At 33.4% G+C, this 17288-nt stretch overlaps 1 protein-coding gene across 1 annotated transcript; it reads left to right on the forward strand.

Moving 5' to 3' along the window:
• Positions 1-10840: 10840 nt before the first annotated feature.
• TRIADDRAFT_29737 (uncharacterized protein) lies at positions 10841-12088 on the forward strand (the record flags this gene model as incomplete). Its single annotated transcript, XM_002115451.1, has 6 exons — positions 10841-10891; positions 10985-11088; positions 11215-11287; positions 11385-11541; positions 11608-11734; positions 11896-12088. Coding segments are annotated over 6 exons (705 nt in total), but the record flags the coding sequence as incomplete, so codon positions are not given.
• Positions 12089-17288: the final 5200 nt, after the last annotated feature.

Genomic DNA, 17288 nt, shown 5'->3' on the forward strand with positions numbered 1-17288 from the left:
ACAATACCATCCAATGTTGAACCTGAATTGCATATTTTTCTTACTAACATTGCTGAATAATAATATCCAATAGGTTTTTTGCTGTATAATGATGCTCTTGCTCTATAGAATTAAAGTCTATGTAAACGTCAAATGGGCTGAGTAAATACTGAATTGCTTCACTTGGAATTGTCTTTTAAAAGCCTATGCTCCGCCATACATCGAGCAACATAATAAGGTAATAAATAATCTAATCATGACAGATTCTAACTTTTAAAATGCAAGGACAGATTAATTATAGAATGCAAATAGTCAATCAAAAGAGCCGATGTCAATGTTCATAATGCATAATTCTATGTTGATTTTGATTTGATGTAATACATAACTATGTAAAACTAGATTTGTATCTTCTTTTTTTCTTTTAGTAGACCCTGTTTACGTAGCTAAAATTTCGATGTCAGTTGTGGAATTTGTTGGTATCAAGTTCCAATTTATTATTCATTACTATGCTTATGGTGATGATTGATTTGTCTATAGTACAGTATATATTGTGGATCAACGCTGCCTAGTGTACCTTAACCTAGATTATCATAAACTAGGATGAAATCCGTAGGTTGTAGATGTAATGCGAGGATAATATTAGTGCTTCCTTTCAGCGTCTTTTTGTTGGTCTTGGAAAATGTCCACGTACATCTGTGAAACAACACTTGTAGTCTACTCTTCAACGGTATAGCACTAACGTACAATTTCATCGTTCTTTGACAGTAACTTGCTTGTAAAAGAGTGGAAAAGTTTGTCTTATGAGTAAGGATACATTGAGTAAGCAGACTGGAATTGTTTTTCCTAATCACTATTGACTGTTAGACTGATTGATCGTAATTCAGTCGGTGTCTATTTACTCTATCGATTGGGAACGCCCTTTACTGTTTGGTTAGTGTCCGTATTGTAGTATACTGTACAGTGTACAGTATAGTACAGTATGCAGAGCAATGGTGATGGCAATGAGGCAGCGAGCCAGGGGATGTCTCAAATTGGTGGAGTAGACGGCCGCTGCAGTGCGCGGTTGGATGCCGTCAAGCCTCTTGGACTGTTATTGCTGTTTATGAATATTGATCCTCATCTTGGTACTGGACATTATGTCCAAATGGAAAGTGAAAACCACCACGAGCGTACTGACTTAAGTCGTTTGATGGGATCCTTCTTCACTAGTAGCTGATGCCATACCGATCGCTATCGATCCAGACTATTAGCATTGACTGCATGATGAATGAATGGACAATGGTACACTGCAGAATAGCATTTTTAGCCTTCATTCTACAGGGAATGGTACATTTACAGTAGAGTACTGGGTTTGAGCCGACAATGGATCGCAAGGGCATGCAGGCGGTCTTTACCATGGACTTTTTTTAGATACCTCTGCAAGTCCATGCCTCCATTGCCTATGCGTTGACAGTCGCTTGCAGGCTTGATATCAGTACATCGAGTTGGATGCATTCTGACTGGGGCTACAGTACTGTACAGTACTGTACACTGTAGAATGGAAATTGTTTTCTTGGATATGTTTGACTGGTAAAAACTAGAAGTAAAATGCTGAAAGAAAGACCTATCATGATGCGTTTTGCTGTACACATAGGTCTCTTATTGTAGAAAATGAGCCCTCAATAAGGAGCTATTCGCACCAGTTAAAACCATGCATTTGCGATGAATTTTGTTGCAAATTGGTGCCAAAATAGCAATATCGAATGTACAGTACTGTATGGGATTACAGTACATACAGTACAGTACAACGATGCATTGTGGCTGGGGCTACTGTACACTGTAGAATGGGATCCGCTTTTCTTGGTTATACTGTACAGTATTGGAATGGTCAAAAGTAGAAGCAAAACCCTGAAAAAAGACCCATCGAGATGCATCTTGCTGTAGGCATACAGTAGGTCTCTTATTGTAGAAAGTATGCCCCCAATAAGGAGTTATCTGCGCCTGTTAAAACCATGCATTTGCGATGAATTTTGTTGCAAATTGGTGCCAAAATTGCAATATCGAATGTATGGGATTACAGTACAGTACAGTACAACGATGCATTCTGACGGGGTTACTGTACACTGTAGAATGGAATCCGCTTTTCTTGGTTACGCAGTATTGGAATGGTCAAAAGTAGAAGCAAAATGCTGAAAAAAGACCCATCGTGATGCATTTTGCTGTAGACATGGGTCTCTTATTGTAGAAAGTGAGCCCCTAATAAGGAGCTGTCCACGTCCATCCTAAAACAATCTCGAATGGATGGGATTAGACTACACCGCTCAGAGACCAAGGCGGCGGACACAGTACAGTAGACTGTAGACCCTGTGCTGTCCATAACAGACAGACAGACAAACAGACTATCGTGAATACTGTAGAGGGTCTGTTACTGTAGTGTAAAGTACAGTGTGAACCAGTTCGAATCAGAGTACTTTAAGGTGCCCTAAAATCACGAGAGTGAATCAAAATGTAATCAAAATTATACGAATATAAAGCTGAATAACTTGGCTTTTTAATTTAATGAATTAAAATGAGGTTAATTGAGCAACTTACTGCACTACTGTCCTGCTAGAATACCTACCTACAGTACGTACTGTAGTCCAGCGTACTCGACCATCGACGTCATCAAGGCGGAGTCATCCCCCCCCCCATTGTTCTCCTCTACGCCCTCAAGGCCTTCAGTCAGCTGGCTGTCAGAAGGAACGAGTAGTCAGTCAGTCTGTCAGTCAGTGGTTGCCCAGTGTTTATCCATCAACAAGAAGGAGAAAAAGCAACCAACGTGTTTGCTGTCGGCCGGCCATAGTAGTTGTAGTAGTGGTTCTTTTTCATCGCTTGCTTTTTAAAGGTGATTTACAAGCGTCTTTCTCCTCTCCACTACTGTATACTACCGAGAAGGCAAGTGGATAGGCAATTATTGGACGTTGTTGTACAGTAGTGGTCATCCATTGAATAGCCACGCCAATCCATTGAGTTGAACAAGACCCAAGTTGCAAGTCATCATCGATCGACGATGCCACGTAAAATTTCCTTGAAGAAAGTCATTGCTTTAACTTTAGTCGTCACTATTGCTTGCCTAATCTTAACTGCATTTCAAGCTGGCCAAAATTCATTGGCTGTCAAAGGTAGGTTAAAATACAACAGTCCGTCTTGATCGACAATACAATACCATACTTTCCATCCTTGGACATAAAATACTTGCTTCTCCTGATTCAATCATCGTCATCATCTTCCAATAAGAGACAAGACCAGTCTAGCCAAGAGGACTCTACTTTTCCTTCCTATTCCTTCCATTCTCATCATCATTCTATCAACCATGACAAGGGAAATCATGTCCTTGTTGGACTTTATTGCGATAGCAGTATCCACAGACAGTACATAACAACAAATCCATACGATCATACCATCATTCCTATCTCCTTGACTAAATGGATACATTTACCAAATAGAATGTGGATAACGTTACAGGAGAATGCCGGCCGGCGCGTAGTCCTGGCAAAATCAGATCATGACTTCTCATTTCTACTGTATTACTTTCTATCATCATCATCATCATCAAGAAATACAAGGGAAAGGATATTTTGATTCTTCTTCTTTGGGATAACAGTATAGAAATACATAGACAACTTTGGATAAATACCATGATACAGTAGGATTCTTTCCATATTATTCTGAACCAATGGATACTTGCTTCTTCATGCAATGACTTCGCAAGGTCGATATTTACTCGTAGTATTTATGATAACGGGATAGCAGAAGACAGTCTAGGCAAAATGGCATAACTCTTTCTCATTGCTAGTTCTATCCATCATCATTCTCCACAAAGAGTGGGGAAAGGATCTTTTTGTTTGTCTTGTTTAAATAAGACTAGAGCCAAATGCATGACATTGGATAAAGAAGACGATTCGATCGTTTCCATCTCTTTGCCAGATACTGTACTGGCTTTTCCCTGCTATCGTACCGTTTGATGCCAATAACATTAAACAACCACTTCCCTTTCGCATTGCTTGAAATCATCATCAAAATAGAAAGAAAATGATATTCTTCTTTTCTCTTCCTTTCTTGCATACGAGTGTACAAATAACTAGACCAATTTCATGGGATAAATGGCATAAGAAAATAATTTCTACAGTATCTTGTTGAACATTACCATGATCACGTTCCATAAGAGAATACTGTTCCATAGTACAATAAATGAGACGGCCATTTCTCTCTCACTCACATTCCTTTCTAGCTTCATCAAGAAGTAGGAGGAAAATCATGTCCATGTTTTTACAATCATTCGCTTTTGCTTGTTGTTACATGAGGAGGAGAACGTTATAGGAGAATACAGTTATGAGAAAGATTGGACAACCCCTTTTCATTCTTTCCCATCATCGTCAAGAAACGCCAAGGAAATAATGTTAGGGTTTTCTTTCTTTTCTTGCTCATGGACAAGTGGACAAAATGACATTGGATTCATTAAATGATACGATTATTTCTATCTCGGTGACCAATACTCCCATCAATTATCCACGCTATATCATCCTGATAACATTGAATCGGACTACACCAGCGATGAAATAACCAGTGCCTACTGTCATTCCTTTCCGTCAAAAGTAGTCAGAAAATTGTGCCCTCTTTTTCTACTAAATCATTTTACAGATATTGGCTAACCATGACTTTCTGACTATAGCCCTTGCTCTTAACCCACAACATCAACATACACTCTTCAATGACAACGCTCAAGGATATTCAATTCTATTCACCTTCATACTGTAGGGTAGTAAATGATTTTTCCGTCTGATTTTTTTCCTTTCCATCTACCTTGAATTTTTTGGCCGGTGGTCAGCCAACAATGATGTCATCATTGTTGGCTTATGCTGTACTTTAATGCTCTCTTTATCCTTGCCCATGTCAGTAGAGCATCCCTAGTTAGACATGGATCAGATCTATTTTCTCTCTTACCTTAATTAATGGATTTCCAGTACTGTCATGGACATCAGTGCTGTTGTTATTCAGAAATAAATTATCTTGCGCATTATTAATGAAATATTCTGCTGTACACTAATATATCAACGACAGCCTTTGATATAGACGAGTACTTTACTATTCGTCTACATCAATCGCGATTACTCTTTGAGTCCAAAAAATGCAATAAGAGTGAGAGAGAGTGAAGAAAAAGCGCTTGCAAGATAATATCGTTCTTAGCCAAAGTGCATAGTGTAATCATGAATAAAATGTTTAAAGAGTCAATAATAATATTGATAATTATTTTTTTTACAATGTTTGATTAGCTCCATTGGAAAACAACATCGTCATTAACAGAAAACCTGCCGATATACAAATTAAACAGCGATCGATCATTGTCGATTCGCCTACTACAACGCCAAGTAAATCGGTGAGGATTGTAGATTGAAACTACTGTATTAAAATGATTGAAGTTGTTATTGTTGCTGTTATTCTTCTTAATTAGATTTATCCTTTAGCTTACTGTTATTTTTACTGCCATATCCATTGACTGAAGTTATTACTCTAAAATAAATATCACATCAGAAATTCCCTATCGACACTCAATAATTATACTATACCTAAACGGCCGAGATAAGGCTGTAAGGGATACAACTGTAGATATACAGTATCAAATTTATTCTTGAAAATAGTCCATGCGATTTACCACGTATTCATTTTATTCTTAAAATTCACCATCCTACTTTATTAATGGATAGAAAGGGACGCGATATCATAGCAGTCGATAAAATTTGAAATGTACGCCATTTTCTTATTAGAAATGGATCATCATCACACTAGTTAATTCATGTCAATCATGACCATATCGCTTTCGTCAATCCAATAAGTCAGACATGTTCATTTGCTCTTCAAATTCATCATCCTATCCAATAATTAGAATGCATTGCAATAGCCGATTGAGTGCATTTATTGATGAAATTTTAGGTGTACCAATTTTGTTCGTTAAATTCATCATATCCAATCATCCATCATAAAAGCCGATACAGCGCTCTAATCGATAAAATTTCAGCTGTATTATTTTTGCTTTTATTTTCATCGTCATATTTAATAATGCATTACAAAAGCCGATATAGTGCACTCGTCGATGAAATTTCAAATAGATTCATGATTTTCAAATTCGTCTTGTTATCCAATAAAACGTTTAAATGGCCGACATAATGTCAACATCGATATGCAATTTTAGATGGACTCATTTTAGTCTGAATTCTAATTCAACTTACTCTCTAATAAAACGTTTAAATAGCCGACATAATGTAAACATCGATATGCAATTTTAGATGGACTCATTTTAGTCTGAATTCTATTTCATCTTACTCTTTCTCTATGCTTTCATCGATCGATTTGAGATCTGATCGCTATCGAACTAAAATACTAGATACGAAATTCATCATCACTAATTTAGATGCATCCATGGTTGTGTCAATATCTCTCATCAAGCGATTGAAATGATACACTACATGTATTCATTTCAGTTAAACCCTCACGAGACTGCAAGGCCAGCCATTTTCTACAATATCCGGAAAGTAATCTAGATTTCTTTTGAAATCATTACAATCCTGACAGAACTTCCAGACTCTATTTCAGTACACGTATTTTGCATACTTCTCATTTTTACCAGCCCAAATTATGCGCATAACGCCAATATTAACATGGTGACTAGCTCGTTTGGTGAAATTTTTTTTTACTTGATCATCTTGCATTGATGATTACGTTTCACGACAATGATCGACTTAGAATGAGGCTAACCTTTTAGTAAACAATTATCATAACATTTATATCCCAATTTTATTCATCAACATGGATTAATATTACTTTTTACGCTCAAGTGAAAGATCGATCTACAATCTTTAGAACGGTATAATAGAAACTTGTCATAGATGACAATTTAATCACAATTTACAATTCAATTTTATTTTAGAATTATTCAACGTCTTTACATGTTGAATGAGTTATAATTAGTAGCTATGCTATCTTGTAACATAGTAATGTATCCAATTCAAACCAGTTCTCGATCTATAGTTGTCAACTGATGTATCTTTGTTAAATACTAAAAAAATGACCGAAATAGACGACAGCTGAATTTATTAGAACTAAAAATGAAATTGAGATACATACTAAATTCTAAAATAATGAGTTACGAAGGATCCCCCAAAATGAGACTATTAAAACGTCGCTTTAAACTATTCACGCTCAACTGATTGCATACACTGGTTACATTGACTGGCTGATGATGACCATTGGATACTCCACTGCAGTAGCTTTCTTAAATATTTTATATATTATCAATCACTGAAGTTGGACACGTATTCATTGCCTACCTACAATCGACATTAACAGCTAGAGGATGAGCAACAATCACTACCTTCAAGTCCTTTATTCTGCCACAATATAAATGATTGCTGTCAAATCATTATTTCGTATTTCACCAGGAGAGACGAATAGATCATACAACGATAGACGCATTAAATATCATTACACTTTTAAATCAAATCGAAACTAGTTCAATCTGTCATCCATTAACAATAATGGAAATGATGCTGTCCATCTATTTCTATAGAATACAGATACTATACTAATTGTTTCTTCAAAATTGGAAATCATTTATAAAATAATTTCACCTTTTCTGCTAACGATATCGCTAACCCTTACTCTCTAAAAATGATGCTTTAATATTAATTGAACAACGGGATGTTACACCACCGTTGTTGTTTTATTACTTTTTTTATTGATAAATGATGACATTACGTCTATGACTATAGCATTGCAATAATCTAAAATCAAAGATTAATCCAATTGTATAATGCCAAAGAAATAACAGTCATCATCGATCTTGAAGAATTGAGAGGAGATTTTCCATCGATGCAATATAGAGATTAATAAAATATACTTTAATATTTTTTTGGGTTCAATTTTTTCATCATAGCAGACAACACCAACAACAATAGCTCCACAAACTAAATCAGGTAGACAGATTTTTTGTACTAATTTAATTAACGTGATTACAATAGCTATGGTATTCTATCTCTATATTATAATATTAATTAATAACTTGGAATAAAATATCATTCAATTGTGCTTTTTTTTCAACAATAATGCTCTAGCTCCACTTCCAAGTACAACACCACAAGGAACTAAGGTATGCTATGTTATTAGGAATAAATTCATTGTTTAACACTATTTCTTACATCTGTACTTTCCATATTTTGCACAATTATCATTTTGAATATATAGGGCAAACTGAATGCTCACGTATGGAAGGATCTGTGCGGATTTACCGTCGATGACTTAAAAAAATATTCGCTCTTTCCACATCTTCCACATGTAATCTTTCTTTCTCTAGTAGTACATCGACGTAGTTCACTGTATTCGTATTACCGCGATAGTATCTTGCCTGTATGCTTCTACAAGAAAAAGTTGGCTTGATTTAATACTTAATTATTTGTATTTCTTGGTCAATCAATAGAAACGATATGTATTAAGTAATTTTGCTATTCAACCCAATGGAACCGAGTACGGTCAAAGAATCTTTGGCTATATTCATCCCAACGAAACAGGTCCATATTATTTTTTATTTAAATAGAATTATATAACGTCAATGCAAGATACAATCAATAGTCAAACCTCGATGTCGATACATTAATAGTCCTCCTATACATGCAATTGACCATGTTGGTATTAATACTACATTATTAGGCGATTATCAATTTGCTATCTCAGCGGATGATACTGGAGAATTATGGTTAAGTACTGGTGAAAACCCGCAAAATGTCAAATTAATAGCGTCGCTAGGAAGGGTTAGAAATGAATTTTGATAGAAATTACTTTAACAACACTTTATGATACCTAAACACGTTATACTGTGGACTTATTACGTGGGTATTAATCTATTTTATTTTCTTCATATGGATCTAAAGGATGAACTTCGTTTATTTACCAAGCCATATCAATTTGATAAATATAAACCGCAACAATCACGAAAAATAAAGTGAGTAAAAATCACAAGTATGATATCGATATAGCGAAGGGATTAATTTGGATTTTTATTTCATTTCAAGAAGAAGCAGTAATAATTTTACATGCGATATTAATATTATTTATTCCTGACTTTCTTAACGTAGCCTTGTTAAAGGCAAACGTTATTTTATTGAGGCACTTCATAAGCAAGCCAAAGGCCAGGATCATATTCAAGTTGCGGTATGATATGGAGTGATGTATTAATAATAATACTTGTAAGGATTTTTAATTGGATTACAATAAGTCAATATCATTTGATTGTATGTTATTTTTGCAGTGGAGAAAGTATGGAAGCAACAAACCATATCGAATTATTAGTTCAGATTATATATCCATGTATGTTGGTAAGTAGAACAAGTCAATACTGTGTTGCTATAAATTTCTTGGCAAGTGAAAAAATTATTTTTATCCATTTTTACTAATCGCTCACATCTTTAATAACTGTAAAATAGACGATCTTAAAATTAAAGATGGAGATGTTAAATTTCTGAATCCAATTCCACTACACGCTCAATCTTTGGGGGTAAATTTATTGTACTGTAATCCCAGTCGAGAAGATTGCATGCTTTTCAATGGTTAACGATTGCTATTTTATATCAAAATTTTTTTGTAGAGATCTCCTGAAGGAATAACTGATCCACGAGATAAACCCCAATCAAGTATGCAATGTGGTTTAGATAATATTTATAAATGGATTATCATCAATAATTTATATCAAACCAATATTCAACCTACAGTTCCGTTCGTCTTTGATGGAGACTTTGATCATGTGTTGCCAACGTGCCCCTATGAACCAAGCTATTTGGTTAAAAAGAAGTTGAAACGTTATGAAGGCATCAATCATGTCAGTCATTAGATTTTGAATAAAGTTAATATTGAAGTTATCATATCATCAATAAGACGAATATCATTTTATTTGTTAGTTACATTATACTAGTGTCTATCCTGATGATCACACTGTTGTTCGAAATGGTGATTATTTCACAAGTGGTAACCCTTTACTAGTACCGGCGGTTAGTACATGTTATACTATAAATGATTTCTTCTCTTTTATAGTAACTTTTGACTCAGTGCTCATAATTGTACCTCATTTCTATTAGACGGCAGAAAGAGTCGTGAAAAAATACATGGAAGCTATCGAAAAGAAATGGAAATTGTGAGTAAAAATTTTCCATCAGTTTAAGTTTTTACGTTACTATTTAGTAAACACTACTATACATATTTACCAAAATATTAGAAAATATAAACTCAAGCAAATAATCAATATTGAAGAAAATCACGACAATGTTAATGGCGATCGCTACTTTATTGAAATGGTTAGTATCATATCGCCTTGTTACTTTCTTGATTTATTTTGGCAAAATTAAAAGCTAACAGTGTAATTTTGGTTTCAATCTTCTGTAGGATCTCTATGTAAACGGACAAGGTAATAATAATCTTGTTTATTGATGATATTATAGTATAATTGGATCTTTTTATTTCATTTAATTTGTTCAAAATAAAAATTTAACGATATATATAAGTGCTAGTAAATATTCTTAACATAAAACTATTTCAATTTTTAACAGAAGTTGTGCATCGCCTAAGTAAATATGTATATCAGGTCAAAGACCAGTATCAGCTATGTTATCCAGAAAATTTCCGTTGGAATAAATCAGCTGATATTAACGTCATTATAACCGGTAAAACACCAGATTCTGTTGTTAATAGCTAGCAAAAGTTTAGAATATTGTACGAAATTATAGTATCAACCTTGTATAAAGGAAAATCATCATTGTAAGTCTTGTATCTTTTGTTCAATTTCTCAACTGTTTTAAATGTAGTTAAGAACCAGGGCAGATGGTTACAACACTTTTTCGATGATGTTTCAAATGTAAGTCACAATAGATGTCAGTCATTTTGTTACCATTCTATATGCAACAACTTTACTCTAATTTATTCCTCTCCGGTTGGATTCAAAAATCAGATCTACACATCGACAAAGGATAACAACTTGAATTTTATTATTGTGGACTATGACAGCAACGACATTGATGTAGAAACAGCACTAAAGCGAAGCCCTTTACCAAAGTATGTACCATATATCATCAGCTATATATAATCAGTCATGCATGTAGTTGATATTAATTAAGCACCGCAAAGGGGTATTTTGTTTTTGTTTTCTGACATGATAAACTATTTCAATTAAATAAATAGGTATCAAATTATTACTAAGAAAGGAAAATTTAGAAAAACAGCAGCTATTCAATCTGCGCTGGACGCAATTGATGTAAATCATGTATTTGTATAGAAAGCTATTTATACATGTAGCTATTCAATATCTATAATACTTTGCAAATAATACAGAAATTCTGACATTATCGTAGGATCCAAACAGCATCGTTTTAACACTGGATCTGCATTTGGAAATACCTGTTAATTTTTTCCAGTCTATCCGAAAGCATTGTATTAAGGGCAGAATGGCGTTTGCACCTTTAGTTTTACGACTTAACTGTGGAGCATCACCAGACCGCCCAAACGGTAGTAAATATTTCATCGTGTAGCCTCATAAATTTGAAAAAGAATGATATCATATTCTCCATTATATAGGATTTTGGGAGCCAGAAGGTTTTGGTCTACTTGGTATGTATAAATCAGACTTTGACAGAATTGGAGGAATGAATACTAAAGATTTTGGTGAAGGCTGGGGTGGTGAAGATACAGAAACCCTAGATCGGTAATAATAGCGCATAGTCCTCATCATAGTACAATTGCTAACTTAGATTGTCAGTTTGATATTATGCGTGATGGGATTACAAAACTTAACTTTTTAAAATTTTCCGGTGATGCACCTTGACATTTTTACATGGTTGTATTCTACACGAATTAATATTATAGAATCCTTCAGCAGCAAATAGAAGTAGAAAGAATTCGAGCACCAAAATTTTTCCATTTTTATCATTCAAAGAAAGGTTTATGGAATTTTGACGAGATTAGTGGAAAAAAGAAGCATGTTCGCGTCAGAATTATCAAGAGGATTATCGTTAAAAGGGGCAATAAAATTATTCGTGTCGTAAACATGCCAAGTTGAAACTGATAATGCACATTTTAGCATTGATAGGAGAGAAAAGACAAATAATAGCTATTTTTATGTAAAATAATATCTAATAGCAGATTACTTCTTAAGCGTTTCATTTATCAATTTCGAACGTCATTAACGATGGCAATTTCGTTTGTGATTAAAAATATGATGCATGATAACGACTATATTTTGTCATCTCATGCAGATTATTTTTGATCTATTTTTAAATCAATGTTATTTAATTGACATATTACATAACATGAGATACCATTTTAAGTTTCCCCTACCTAAACTATAAATGCAATGTGATGTATCTTCTGAAAAGGATCATGTTAGGTATGTATTGATATGCCGTACTAGTAGTATATCAATATAAACGTTTGCCTGTAATGTATATTTTACTAAAATGTATATTGTATATCTGTAAATTCATCGATGCTGCAAACTATCGGTTATCAGTAACAATCGCTACTTATAAATAGTTTTATGTATAAGAATTACATTATCAATATTATCACTTTAACGACTTGCAATCGTTCTTATGAGCAATTTGCTGATACTAATATCTTTTTTATAAAATTTTTATATATGTTATGGGATTCTATGATAGACGTTGTTATGCACTTTATTGTCATAGTCACTGCAGAAATTTGCTAATTCTTTATCATCAATCAATTCCCTTTGCAAATTTGTTTTTGTTAGCTGATAGATAGGATCTACTGTGTAGATTGGTAATAGGGATTTAGCAGTCGTGAAAGATTGCATACTTTTATGTTATGATACGACCTTACGTCATTGACGGATTTAAATTTTTGGATATTATATGAACTTATTTGATGCACTACTCATCTGCGTAAAGTTGGGTTTGCATGCCAAAATTTAATTAACTCTTACGTCATAGCGTTTAGATATTAATCTGTTGCAAAATTATTAAAATTTTTTAGAAGAAATTTTTAAGGAACAACGGTAAATTAAGAGTTAGACTATCCCATAAAATTAGCTGCCTTTAAGAGCTAGTTTTGAAATAGAAAGTAATAGCTATAGTCCATAATATTAGAATGATATCCTATCTGCGGCAAACATATTCGGAGGTCTTCTTATTTACGATATCGTTGATTTATATCAAGATTGAATGAAATAATATACTCCTATTTAGATAACCATAATGAATTCGTGAATATGACTGTGATTCGATGCAGTCACAGATGTCACTAAGCTATATTAAACTATTATCTTTAGAATGAGATCTTAAAGGATGGATAGTGCATTTATGTGCATCTTTCTAAACAGTTAATCAATAGGCTTGAAGATATATAATCGCTGTCATTTATTAAAGTCTCAGCATAGTATATGATATATTAAGCCCTGATATAAAGTATAAATATATTCATATGTCTGCAAAGGTATCAGAGTTGGCTATATTTACGATTTCAGACTTTTAATCTTGCTTCACTTGCAGGCTACTTTACACTCTCTTTTCAGTTAGTGGATAAATTATCTAAAAATTCTTCGTAAACTAGCTTACTTTATCTGCTATCTGTTGACGTAAGGCAATATACATTACTATACTCGTATATCAGATTTATAATTTATAAATTAATATAAAGTTACGTTAACTATTTCAGTTTGATCTGCCAATTTAAATCATATCAGTACGCAAAGATTTATAGTAGAGAGAAGAATGATATAAAGTTGGCTTGAATTAAATCAGTTCAAGATCCGTATTATTCGATTTTAAGCATTCATCCATCTCCATTGCTTAACAAAAGCCGATATGTAATTAACAAGACTTGTATAATTCGATTCTAAGCCTCACCAATCTCTGATGGTCTACGAAACATTTAATATGACTCAAATTGTTTAATTTTAAGATTTTATCAATCTTGAATGATTCATAAAAGCCGATATATACGGTATATGATAAATCATGGTAGTTGTAATATTGGCTTGAAATAATCAAGGTAAGATTCATATTATTCGATTCATAGCTATACCTATCATTGGTCAATGAAAGCCGATACAAATCTATAATGGATTTATATTTTTGAATAATACCTTAATATTGATTACTTAAAATTGGATCTAACATTTTAAATAATGCTGGTATACCACCAATCGTACTAGAGCGAAAGAAGGTAATGTTAGCTTAAAATAATCAATGCAAGATTCATATTATTCGATTCATAGCGTTGACCAATCTGTAATGGTTAACGGAAGCTTCTTTAGATGCTGAATTGATAATTTAGTAAATTACTTTAATATAAATTATTTCAATTCTGTTTAACATTTCAAACAGACTACGATACGATAAATCACAGTGGAGTAAAAAAGAATGTACTATCAGCTCGAAATAATCAATACACGACTTATGCTATTCGATTCATAGCGTTCATCAATCTATAACGGTTAACGAAAGCTTCTGTAAATGCTGCAGTTATAATTTAGTCAATTGTCGTAATGGAAATTATCAATTATGTCTAACATTTTAAATGGATGAGAATATAATAAATTATGGTATAGCGAAAAGACTGTTATATCTCGAATTAATTAATACAAGATTCATATTAAGTAATTATTCAATACAAGGCGTTTACCAATCTCTCATGGCTAACCAAAGCTGATATTAATTTATGGAAAATTTGCGAAATCAATCGAATTCTGGAGATAAAAATATGCAGTATAAATCAATGTAATATTGATTACTATGTTTAAATTGGGTCTGACTCTATCATGAATCGTAGTAGAGCGAAGAATCATGCTATATTGGATTGATATAATCAGTTTCTAATCCATATGACGCAATTTTAATTATTAATATAGCAAGGGACTACAAAAAAATATCCACAGTAGTTTCTGTTCTATTATAATGATTAAAGATGCATGTAATATAAGAGAAAATGGACAAATTAGCTTTGCATACCTAGATTTAATTCTATAATATGAGAAGTAAAAGTTCACATCTATACTGTAGATAGTGTTGATTGCGCAGAAAAAGGGAAGAACTTGAGCAGAAGAAATTTCATAAGGCTATCGCGCACTATAGGTATTATCACTGAAAAATATTTCATGGGGTTAACTTCAAACAAATAATCCATGCTTTAGCAATTGAAGATTTGTATCAGTTGGACTTTGCTCTGTGTATTTATTAATATAAATAAAGTATGTCATTAAATTATCTAATAAGATGAATGTGTATATAGCAACAGCGGTAGGCTGTCCTCTCATTAGCAATAGCTTATGTCAACTTTTATGCTACCTTGGCGTCTAATGTAACTCAATAACTACCTCTAGACAGGTAGATATTTCTTAGTTTAATATCATCCATGAAAAGACCAATAGAGACAAGGGTAAGAATGAAAGATTAGTCTAGGTTTTACCTTGATTAATGGTATAAGACTATGCCACACCATTGGAGAAAGTGATTGAGCAGACCTTGTATTTACTTTAAGCCGATTGATATTAAAGGTTCTTACTCTAAATGCTGTATCACTGCTACTATGACCTTGCAATATAGAATGAAACATGTACAACCTTTTAGATCGAGTCTTAAAATGGGAATGGAAGAATGCTTATGCATTATCTATCCAATAAACAGGCAATGCAGTACCTATTTGGCCGTCAATTGGTTTTAATTAAAATGATTAGCTATTCCTTCATCTCTTGACCAACTATCCCATTTTTGCCAATTTGTAGCTTTGAATTACTAGCATTGCATGATCATGTATGATGATGGATGTTGAAAAGATTAGTTGTTTCTTTCAATTTGTAGTGTTAACCTGGAAATCTTGCTTATTTCATGAATCTCGATGGATATTGAAAAAGACTAGCTATTCTAAAGTCTCTTGGGTAACTGTTCCATTCTCGTCAATTGGTAATGTTAACCTAAACAGCTTGCATAGTTAAAAATCTTGATGGATATTGAAGTGATTAGCAGCTCTCAAATCTCCTGACTAGCTATTCCATTCTCACAATTTTGTAATATTGACTTACTAAGGTTGTATAGTCGTCTATCTTGTAGGATATTGAAAAGATTAGCTGACTTTTAGTCGGCCCTTCATTCATCAGTTTGTAATATATTTACTAAGGTTGTATAGTCGTCTATCTTGTTGGATATTGAAAAGATTAGCTGTCTTTTAGTCTGCCCTTCATTCATCAGTTTGTAATATATTTACTAAGGTTGTGTAGTCGTCTATCTTGATGGATAATGAAAAGATTAGCTGTTCATTTAGTCTCTTGACTAGCTGTTCTATTCCCGCTAGTTCACATTATTAACCTACAAAGCATACATTGCCATCCATGTGGATGGATACTGCAAAGATTAGTCGCTTAGGTAAACTTTTTCCTGAATCCAATTATTGGTCAATTTTGCAATATTCACTTACAAAGGCTACTTAGGTAATCATGCATCTTGATTAAACTATTCCATTCGAGTAGGACTGATACGATGACTGGATATTAGGGAGGTTACGGGTCCTCGCAGGTAATGCAAGCACCTTTTTTATCATAGAAGTGGAGACCTTTATGACTCCAAAGGACTTATGTAGATCCAACTACCTGTATAATCACGATTTCACATGGCGTTCGCCAACAACTTCTTTAGAGCCTACTTACAGTGCATCATAAGATAATTTGCTATATATAAAACTGGATTATACATGCTATGAGTATAGATGGTGTTAGGTTACATCAAGTCACTGTCAGAATATAGCAGTACCATTAAAAGTATGTATCAAGGATAAATCTGCAACATTAATTTGCTGAGAATCCCTCATCGTGTATCCAGATTAACCTTTCTTCAATCCAACTATTTCGTCAATTTTGCAATATTTACTTACTAAGGCTATATAGGTAGTTTGTGTATTTCGATGAAACTATTCTATTGGAGTAGAATAAAATCTGCAACATTAATTTACTCAAACTGCTTGATCGTATAACTAGCCTAGAAGAAGGAATCTTACCCAATAACTACACAGCTCTAGAATATTTGAAAGTCTGATATAAATCGTAATATTAAAAAGTCTTTTAGTATCGTGTCCAATTTCTTTGCTAGTCTAAAATAAAAAATCTCACTTAATGACTATCAATACAGATGTAGAACCTTCTTATCCACAAGAAGTAAAGCATAAAATAGAAAAGTCTTTTTTAATATGACAGGTAGGTCCGATTTCTTGGCTAGCCTAGAATGAAAAATTTTACGCAATGACTACCC

This window comes from Trichoplax adhaerens, genomic scaffold (assembly GCF_000150275.1).
Source record: "Trichoplax adhaerens TRIADscaffold_11 genomic scaffold, whole genome shotgun sequence".
Classification (NCBI taxonomy): domain Eukaryota; kingdom Metazoa; phylum Placozoa; class Uniplacotomia; order Trichoplacea; family Trichoplacidae; genus Trichoplax; species Trichoplax adhaerens.